Here is an 11,399-nt window from a genome sequence, read left to right as displayed (position 1 = left end):
AGATAGTCTATGATTTGGAGAACTAAGATTTTATAAAAATAAGGAAATAGTCACATGATGAAGGGAGTTGCTCTGACACATTAAAGCTGTGATTAGTTCTTGGAGAAATTCTGTTGAGTTTGTAGCTGAAATTATGTGCATTTTGTGAATGACAAAGAAGATGTTGACTGTCCAAACTACTTTTTACTCTGTCATTTTATAATCAGAAATCAATTATTTTAGGTGAACAGTTAACCTTAATGCCTTACTCAAGGTTTTCCTGTCTTTTGTCTCTCAATAGCTCTCCTTAAAGCACCTTTCACATCCTGGTTTCTTAGGCTATAGATCAAGGGATTGAGCATGGGTGTGATCACTGTATAGAACACTGCAATGATCTTTCCCCCAGCCCTGGAGGACTTCGACTGGGGCCTCATGTACATGAATATGGCAGTTCCATAGAATAAGGCCACCACTGTCAGATGGGAAGCACAGGTAGACAGTGCCTTGTGCCTCCCAGAGGCTGACTGCATCCTGAGAACCGACAGAAGGATTTGGGCATAGGAAACAACAATGAGGAGAAAGGGAATGAAGACAATGATGATACTGAAGATAAAAACAACCATCTCAGTAAATGAGGTGTCAGTGCAAGCCAACCTCAGGACAGAGGGTACCTCACAAAAAAAGTGATTCAAGACATTAGGGCCACAGTAAGGCAAACTCAGAGTGAGCACATTGATAATCATGGAACTCAGGAAACTACTGGACCAAGAAATAGCTGCCAGTTGGACACAGATGTTTCGATCCATAATGACGGTATAATGAAGAGGATGACAAATGGCTACGTATCTGTCATAAGCCATGACACCAAGGAGAATGCATTCAGTCATTCCAAAGGACAGGGAGAAGTACATCTGAGCAGCACAGCTGGAGAATGGGATGGTCTTCTTTTTTCCCACCATGTTAGACAGCATTTGTGGGACATTGGTGGATGTGTAGCAGATATCCAGAAAGGATAAATTAGTGAGAAAAAAGTACATGGGAGTTTGGAGACGAGGTTCTATATGGATGATAGTGATGATAATAATATTCCCAGCCACCGTTAATAAATAGAAGAACAAGAAGATAATAAAAAGAATGAGAAGCACCTCTGGTTGCATTGAGAGCCCCAGGAACACAAATTCAGCCACAGTGGAGTTTGTTTTGATCATATCCATTTTTTAAGTCTCCTGCTTCTTACGAAGCCATCCACTCACCTGAAGAAAACATTATATGCCCTGCATGTCATACTGTTAGAAATTTAAGACACAAATAAAAGCAAGAAGAAGGTTTGGTCTGAGGTTATATCTTGAGTATCTGAGTTTACTACAACTGGAAAGCTTTGCTTCTGCTTTTAGATGAAATAGTCTTCTGATGAATTTTAAACTCATACAGAGTATAGTTAAGCTGGTATTCTTGCCTTTTTTTAAAGGGAACACTGCTTTGTCACTTTATAATCTTTCCAAACCCTATTTATTCTTCAAAGCCTTCCTCAAGCCTTACCTTTCCAGAAAGACCTCATCATGTCTTTGTTCTACACCAAACAATAAAGCAGCATGGTGCAGCACTCGGGTAAAAAGCAGTGAATGCCGTTGCTTTGTGTACTGTTCACTAACCTATATGTCAGTGTAGCAACAGCAGCCTGGCTTCTTCTGGATCACCCTGATGCCACCTTCTAGTGCTTAGACAGCCTGATATGCCAAAGAACCAAGACTGCACACACCAAAGACAAAACCAGTCACAGAGCAAGCTCATTGCCAATTCTCTCCTCATCACCACTTCTGTACTTTGAGGTCTTGCATAGTTTCATTATGCAAGATAAGCATAGATAAGAATAATGCTAGAACCAATTTTGTGAGGATTTTGAGGATTATATTAAATAATGTTTATAAAAAAAGATGATGCTTACCTGTAGAAAGCAATCTACAAATAAAAATTATCTATTATTGAGAGATGACGTCAGAGTAATGGCGGGGTAGGAAGCGATACCGATAAATCTCCCCCAAAACTCAACAAGATCTTCAACCAGAAACAGAAAAACCTATACTTGGAGCTTCCAGATGCTTCGCAATACACCCAAAGGTATGATTGAGTGAAAAATTGGCTAAATATATAACCAAACCCCGAAGGAAATAGGGAGTAAGAAATGCTCCGCCTTCCTCACTAACCTAAACAGGGCGGCTTTCTCTGGTAACTGTGAATATAGAAACTGAGGCGGGCAAAGGGGGTGAATACATCCAGGCCGCGACACAAACGGCCGAACCAGGCTGTGGCACGGAGATCCAAGCCAAGGAAAATCTGATCCTGTGGCAACCCGGGCAATTCAAGCTAACACTCGCGCCAAACCCAAACAAAGAAAGACAAGCGGTGCGGACATTTTACCCGGTCTCCTGGTTGATGCGCAGTTAGTGGGCGAGAGATTTCTTCCTAAGCCCCGGAAGTGAGTGCCCGTGTTGCCCCAAGGAGAGGCAGGGTCAGAGGCCTTTCTGTGGGCCGAGGGCAGAGTCTCTGGGCAGCCCCAGCGCCCTGGGAAAGCCACGCACGGGAGGGAGTGAGAACTAATTCCAACGGTGGAGATTTTCCGTGCCGGAGGGTGTTTCACTCAGAGGGAATCACGGCCGGCCTCATATCCTGGTTTGCGCGCGCAGATAAGGAGTGAGCGATTCCTCCGAGTGCCTCGGCAGTGCGCACCCGTGTTATCGCACAGAGGGGCAGAGTCAGGGGCCTTTGTGTGGGCCAAAGCGGAATCTCGGGCCGCCCCAGCGCCTTGCAAAAGCCGCACACGGGGACGGAGCGAGACTCAATTCCAACGCTGCAACTTTTCCGTGCGGTTGGGGGTTTCACTCAGAGCGTGAGACTGCTGGCCGGATATCCTGGTCTGCGCGCGCAGCCAGTGAGTGAGAGTTTCCTCCAAGCGCCCCGGAAGTGGGCGCCCACCTGTGTTACCAGACAGAGTGGCAGAGCCAGAGGTCTTTGAATGGCCGGAAAGCCCGCCTGATTATGCTAGCAGCTCTGACTGACTGAGCCTTACCCAGAGCCCTGTGCTGAGTGGAAATAGAGTGGGGAGTTGCCAGCTCTTTGAGCCTCTTACTATCCAGGCAGAGGCAGCGGCAACCCCATAGCTGGATTTCAGGCTACTAATTGAGGAAGGAAAGACTAGGAGAAAGGCTCCAGGAACACGGACTCTCTCACTGTCGGAGCCTATAAATGCTAATAGCCTCGACTGCCAACGAGACTAAAGCACAATACATGACATTGCCATAGAGACTTATCAACTGCAAACCTCCACCTGAGCGTGGCAAAGGGGCAAAACCCGGGGTACAGAGTCACCGACCAGGAAGAGGGAGAGAAAAGAAAAAGCAAGAAGATAACCTCTCAAAATCAAGAATAATCTGCAGACTTTATAACCTATCCCATTTTATTATATTTGTTCGTTTGTTTCTCTTATCTTCATTCTTGATACTTTTTTTTTCCTCCTCCAATTTGGCCGATTAACTCTCTACCGGTCTTACTCTCTCCTCTCCTTGAACTACACTACCCATAAGTGTTACATCTCCCATTATCTTTTCTCTTCTCTTCCTTTCTCTCTATGAGGGTTGCACTCCAAAACCCTTAACTCTCTCTCTCTCTCTCTCCTTTCTTTTTTCTTCTTTTAGTGGTTCCCTCTTTTTTTTCTCTCTCTCTCTTTCTTTTCTCCCTCTATATTAGTTTCTTCCTTTCTCCTTTACATCTCCTCTCATTCAAACCTCAATAACAAACAAATTATCTTATCTGGGACTCAAACTTATGTTTGTGGCATTTTGGGGGGTTTTTACTTCACCTTTTTAACTCACTAGCAGTGCTCCCATACCTGGCTCTCCATATTATCTAGTTCTTGTTCCACTAAATACAATAGTAATTTTTTAATTTGTCCCCCCATTTTTCCGTTTTCCTCTTAATCCTCTCATCATAACTCTTAGACAACCAACACCTAAAAGCAAATCATTTTATTCTTGACCCAAATTTTTTCCTTATTTGCTTTTTGTGGGTCCATACGCTCTTTTTTTTTTTTTTTTTTGCCCCTTTATTACTTTTCCCCAATTCAGGCCCTCCATCACAGGCATTGTTTGTTATAATTCACAGTCCACCACAAGATTTTCTCAAGAAAGAGGAGAGAGGAGAGGAGAGGAAAAAAGGAGGGGGGGAATAATTTCCTTTTTTTTTTTTTTTTTTAATTTTTATTTTATTTTATTTTTCTTTATTTCATTATTAATTTTTTTTTAAAAAACAACTCTTTGATTTTTTTTTTTATTATTTTTTTAAACTTTTTATTCTTTATTAAATCTCATTAATACTATCAACAAAACCACCCTCAGATGCCATTAAGGAAGAGAAAATCGAATATCATGGATACAAAAGAAAGAGAGGTAACACAGCTAGATGAGGAAAAATCTATGGAGAAAAAATTTAATATATTGGAAACCTTGGAGCTAAATGACAGAGAATTCAAGATAGAAATCCTAAAAATCCTCCGAGATATACAAGAAAACACAGAAAGGCAATTTAGGGAGCTCAGAAAACAACTCAATGAACACAAAGAATATATGTCCAAGGAAATTGAAACTATAAAAACAAATCAAACAGAGATGAAAAACTCAATTCACGAGCTGAAAAACGAAGTAACAAGCTTAGCTAATAGAACAGGTCAGATAGAAGAGAGGATTAGTGAAATAGAAGACAAGCAACTTGAGGCACAACAGAGAGAAGAAGAAAGAGACTCAAAAATTAAAAAAAATGAGATAGCCCTACAAGAATTATCTGACTCCATCAAAAAGAATAACATAAGAATAATAGGTATATCAGAGGGAGAAGAGAGAGAAAATGGAATGGAGAACATACTCAAACAAATAATAGATGAGAACTTCCCAAGCCTGTGGAAAGAACTAAAGCCTCAAGTTCAAGAAGCAAACAGAACTCCAAGTTTTCTTAACCCCAACAAACCTACTCCAAGGCATATCATAATGAAATTGACACAAACCAACAGCAAAGAAAAAATTCTCAAGGCAGCCAGGGAAAAGAAGAATACAACATATAAAGGAAGGCCCATTAGATTATCATCAGATTTCTCAGCAGAAACTCTACAAGCTAGAAGAGAATGGACCCCAATATTTAAAGTCCTGAAAGAGAGGAACTTTCAGCCACGAATACTATACCCATCAAAGCTATCCTTCAAATATGAAGGAGAAATAAAAACATTCACAGATACAGAAAAGATGAGGGAATTTATCATCAGAAAACCCCCACTCCAGGAATTACTAAAGGGGGTTCTCCAATCAGATACAAAGAACAAAAAAAAACAGAGCCACAAGTAAAAGCTCCAAGAAGAACACAATAAAACCAAATTTAAACTGTGACAACAACAAAAAGAAAGAGGGGAAGAAGATGGAGATTAACAGTAGCAAAGGACGATGGAGTGCAAAAGTACTCACAAAATAGTTCGCTACAATGAACAGGGTAGGGACCCTTTTCATTATTCAAAGGTAACCACCATTGAAAAAACCACCACAGAAGCACATGAGATAAAAAAGATAGCAACAGTGGAAAGATGTATGGAATACAACCAAATAAAAACAAAAGATAGAAAAACAAAAGAGAAGGATCAAACAAGACACAAAACTAACAGAAAGCAATCTATAAAATGGCAATAGGGAACTCACAAGTATCAATAATTACACTAAATGTAAACGGATTAAACTCACCAATAAAAAGGCACAGAGTAGCAGAATGGATTAAAAAAGAAAATCCAACTGTATGCTGCCTACAGGAAACTCATCTAAGTAACAAGGATAAAAACAAATTCAAAGTGAAAGGCTGGAAAACAATACTCCAAGCAAATAACATCCAAAAAAAAGCAGGTGTAGCAATACTCATATCGGATAATGCTGACTACAAGACAGGAAAAGTACTCAGAGACAAAAATGGACATTTCATAATGGCTAAGGGGACACTGAATCAAGAAGACATAACAATTCTTAATATATATGCACCAAACCAAGGAGCACCAAAATATATAAGACAGCTACTTATTGATCTTAAAACAAAAACTGACAAAAATACAATCATACTTGGAGACCTCAATACACCGCTGACGGCTCTAGATCGGTCATCCAAACAGAGAATCAACAAAGACATAGTGGCCTTAAACAAAACACTAGAGCACCTGGATATGATAGACATCTACAGGACATTTCATCCCAAAGTGACTGAGTATACATTTTTCTCCAGTGTACATGGATCATTCTCAAGAATTGACCATATGTTGGGCCACAAAAACAACATCAGCAAATTCAGAAAAATTGAAGTTGTACCAAGCATATTTTCTGATCATAAAGCCTTGAAACTAGAATTCAACTGCAAAAAAGAGGAAAAAAATCTCACAAAAATGTGGAAACTAAACAACATACTTTTAAAAAATGAATGGGTCAAAGAAGAAATAAGTGCAGAGATCAAAAGATATATACAGACTAATGAAAATGACAATACGACATATCAGAATCTATGGGATGCAGCAAAAGCAGTGATAAGAGGGAAGTTCATATCACTTCAGGCATATATGAACAAACAAGAGAGAGCCCAAGTGAACCACTTAACTTCCCACCTTAAGGAACTAGAAAAAGAAGAACAAAGACAACCCAAAACCAGCCGAAGAAAGGAGATAATAAAAATCAGAGCAGAAATAAATGAATTAGAGAACAGAAAAACTATAGAAAAGATTAATAGAACAAGGAGCTGGTTCTTTGAAAAGATCAACAAAATTGACAAACCCTTGGCAAGACTTACCAAGGAAAAAAGAGAAAGAACTCATATAAACAAAATCCAAAATGAAAGAGGAGAAATCACCACGGACACCGTAGATATACAAAGAATTATTGTAGAATACTATGAAAAACTTTATGCTACTAAATTCAACAACCTAGAAGAAATGGATAAATTCCTAGAAAAATACAACCTTCCTAGACTGAGTCAAGAAGAAGCAGAAAGCCTAAACAGACCTATCAGTAGAGAAGAAATAGAAAAAACCATTAAAAACCTCCCCAAAAATAAAAGTCCAGGCCCTGACGGCTATACCAGCGAATTTTATCAAACATTCGAAGAAGACTTGGTTCCTATTCTACTCAAAGTCTTCCAAAAAATTGAAGAAGAAGCAATACTTCCAAACACATTTTACGAAGCCAACATAACCCTCATACCAAAACCAGGCAAGGATGGCACAAAAAAAGAAAACTACAGACCAATATCTCTAATGAATACAGATGCTAAAATACTAAACAAAATACTAGCAAATCGAATACAACAACATATTAAAAAAATAATACATCATGATCAAGTGGGATTCATCCCAGAATCTCAAGGATGGTTCAACATACGTAAAACGGTTAATGTAATACACCATATCAACAAAACAAAGAACAAAAACCACATGATCTTATCAATAGACGCAGAAAAGGCTTTCGATAAAATACAACACAATTTTATGTTTAAGACTCTCAACAAAATGGGTATAGAAGGAAAATATCTCAACATGATAAAGGCCATATATGATAAACCATCAGCTAACATCATATTAAATGGCACTAAACTGAAGGCTTTCCCCCTTAAATCAGGAACAAGACAGGGTTGTCCACTCTCTCCACTCTTATTTAATGTGGTACTAGAGGTTCTAGCCAGAGCAATCAGACAAGACAAAGAAATAAAAGGCATCCATATCGGAAAAGAAGAAGTAAAGGTATCACTTTTTGCAGATGATATGATCCTATACATCGAAAACCCCAAAGAATCCACAAAAAGACTACTAGAAACAATAAGCCAATACAGTAAGGTCGCAGGATACAAAATTAACATACAGAAGTCAATAGCCTTTCTATATGCCAACAATGAAACAACTGAGAAGGAACTCAAAAGAATAATCCCCTTCACGGTTGCAACAAAAAAAATAAAATACTTAGGAATAAACATAACAAAGAATGTAAAGGACTTATATAATGAAAACTATAAACCATTGTTAAGGGAAATCGAAAAAGATATAATGAGATGGAAGAATATACCTTGTTCTTGGCTAGGAAGAATAAATATAATCAAGATGGCTATATTACCCAAAGCAATATACAAATTTAATGCAATTCCCATCAAACTTCCAATGACATTTTTTAAAGAAATAGAGCAAAAAATCATCAGATTTATATGGAACTATAAAAAACCCCGAATAGCCAAAGCAATCCTAAAGAAAAAGAATGAAGCTGGGGGCATTTCAATACCTGACTTCAAACTCTATTATAGGGCCACGACAATCAAAACAGCATGGTATTGGCAGAAAAATAGACACTCAGACCAATGGAACAGAATAGAAAGTCCAGAAATAAAACCACATATATATAGTCAAATAATTTTTGATAAAGGGGCCAACAACACACAATGGAGAAAAGAAAGCCTCTTCAATAAATGGTGCTGGGAAAACTGGAAAGCCACATGCAAAAGAATGAAACTGGACTGCAGTCTCTCCCCCTGTACAAAAATTAACTCAAAATGGATCAAAGATCTAAACATAAGACCTGAAACAATTAAGTACATAGAAGAAGACATAGGTACTCAACTCAGGGACCTGGGTTTTAAAGAGCATTTTATGAATTTGACTCCAATGGCAAGAGAAGTGAAGGCAAAAATTAATGAATGGGACTACATCAGACTAAGAAGTTTTTGCTCAGCAAGAGAAACTGATAACAAAATAAACAGAAAGCCAACTAAATGGGAAATGATTTTTTCAAACGACAGCTCAGATAAGGGCCTAATATCCAAAATATACAAAGAACTCATAAAACTCAACAACAAACAAACAAACAATCCAATAAAAAAATGGGAAGAGGATATGAATAGACACTTCTCCCAGGAAGAAATACAAATGGCCAACAGATATATGAGAAGATGCTCATCTTCTTTAGCTATTAGAGAAATGCAAATCAAAACGGCAATGAGATACCACCTCACACCTGTTCGATTAGCTGTTATTAGCAAGTCAGGTAACAGCAAATGTTGGAGAGGCTGTGGAGAAAAAGGAACCCTCATACACTGTTGGTGGGAATGTAAAGTAGTACAACCATTATGGAAGAAAGTATGGTGGTTCCTCAAAAAACTGAAAATAGAACTACCTTATGACCCAGCAATCCCTCTACTGGGTATATATCCCAAAAACTCAGAAACATTGATACGTAAAGACACATGCAGCCCCATGTTTATTGCAGCATTGTTCACAGTGGCCAGGACATGGAAACAACCAAAAAGCCCATCAATAGATGACTGGATAAAGAAGATGTGGCACATATACACTATGGAATACTACTCAGCCATAAGAAATGATGACATCGGAACATTTACAGCAAAATGGTGGGATCTTGATAACATGATACGAAGCGAAATAAGTAAATCAGAAAAAACCAGGAACTGTATTATTCCATACGTAGGTGGGACATAATAGTGAAACTAAGAGACATTTATAAGAGTGTGGTGGTTACGGGGGGGAGGGGGGAATGGGAGAGGGATAGGGGGTGGGGAGGGGCACAAAGAAAACAAGATAGAAGGTGACAGAGGACAATCTGACTTTGGGTGGTGGGTATGCAACATAATTGAACGACAAGATAACCTGGACTTGTTATCTTTGAATATATGTATCCTGATTTATTGATGTCACCCCATTAAAAAAATAAAATTATATATTAAAAAAAAAAAAAAAAAAAAAAAAAAAAAAAAAAAAAAAAAAAAAAAAAAAAAAAAAAATTATCTATTATTAATAACCCTAATAACAATTATACAACACATTTATCTGAAATTCATTAATAACCATTTCAGAAATTAGTGAGTAATAATATTATACTCACTAATTAATATTATACATTAATTAAATTAATATTATACATTAATTAAATAATACTACATAATATTAACATATTATATAATTAGTAAATTCTAATTAATATGTTAAATTCAGACAAATTAAAGTTAGTAGGTTTATTCACTGAGAGGTCCTTAGCCTCATCCTGTGCATTTTTACTCTTAGTTTACACAGAGTTAGTATGTTTGATTAACTGACTTCCAGTCTGAACTAGATTAAAACCAGTGATTTAGGAAGATCTGGGGTATCAAAAAGTCCTAGAGGGAGGCACACACAATAGCAAGAGAAGCTGCCAAACCATTTATCCACTCATTCAGTTATTTCTTTCTTTCTTTTTATTTTTTCTTCCTTTCTTTCTCTCAGAAATGTCTCTCTGATAATCTAGTACGTACCAGATGCTTAGCATCTGCTAGTAAGCACAACAGATATTGTCAATACTTTCGTAGAGCTTTTATAGTCCAGTTGAAAGTTGTGATGAACAAATTGATACCCGAAAGCATGAGGACTCTTCTCAAGAGGACATTTAAGAACCAAGTAGGTGCATGTCATGAAAAAGATTACGTTATGCAAAACATCTTTTTTCAAATAATATTGATTCATTTATAATACACTTTTGAGGGCTTTCTTACAGTTTCATTTAAATCACAGATTTTCTAATCAAATACTTCAGTGAACTGGCAAGCTAAATTATGTAAAGTATGAAGTCCAGGGATGAAGAAGCCTGGAAAAAGAAAAGAGAAAATAAGTCACAGTCCTGCTTTCATCAAATTATGAGGGGGTAAAAAGGGAAGAGAATAGGTTACTGCGTTACCTTCCAGGCCTTCTAAACAGCATTTAGGAAGTTCTGCTATGAAAAAGAAATGTTTTGGTGATTTTTTTAGGAGTGATTATAATGACATCTGCAGTGAGTTTTAGATGACATAATCAGATCGCACAACTAGTGGTGAAATGCATGGGATCTACCATTAAAGGGTACCAATTACATGCCTGGCTCAATCACTCACCAGATGAGAGGCGTGCACAATTCACACTATCAACCTCTACCTAAATTTCCTCATCTGTAGAATGGAGACAAGAGTAGCATCTTCATAGAGATGGTGGATGAGATAAATGCCATAATGCATGTAAAACATCTAAAACAGAGTTAGGCATATGTAGTAAGGGTTTAATATATGTTAACTATGATCATTCTGATCATCCACATGACCCTCATTAGAGGATCTTTGTTAAGTGCAGAACAAGAATTATTGGCACTCCTCCAGCTCCCCAGTGACAGGCTAAGTCTTTAAGATTGAAACAACTTGTACAAAATCACATAAGTATTTACTGAATATATAAGCTCTCAGAACACACATGTATACATTTATATCTATATCTATATAATAAACTACACCAAAAATAATAGTCTTGGTTTCATAGGCACGCATGTAGATGTAGAATTGTGTTACATAAAGAAACATAA

At 37.6% G+C, this 11,399-nt stretch overlaps 1 protein-coding gene across 1 annotated transcript; it reads right to left on the bottom strand.

The window, feature by feature from the left end:
- Positions 1 to 248: 248 nt before the first annotated feature.
- LOC136387928 (olfactory receptor 2G3-like) lies at positions 249 to 1,193 on the bottom strand. The gene has a single exon (XM_066360033.1). It carries the CDS (start codon positions 1,191 to 1,193, stop codon positions 249 to 251), a length of 945 nt encoding a protein of 314 aa, XP_066216130.1.
- Positions 1,194 to 11,399: the final 10,206 nt, after the last annotated feature.

This window comes from Saccopteryx leptura, chromosome 1, assembly GCF_036850995.1.
Source record: "Saccopteryx leptura isolate mSacLep1 chromosome 1, mSacLep1_pri_phased_curated, whole genome shotgun sequence".
NCBI lineage: Eukaryota > Metazoa > Chordata > Mammalia > Chiroptera > Emballonuridae > Saccopteryx > Saccopteryx leptura.
This window is presented reverse-complemented; position numbering and strand designations above follow the sequence as displayed.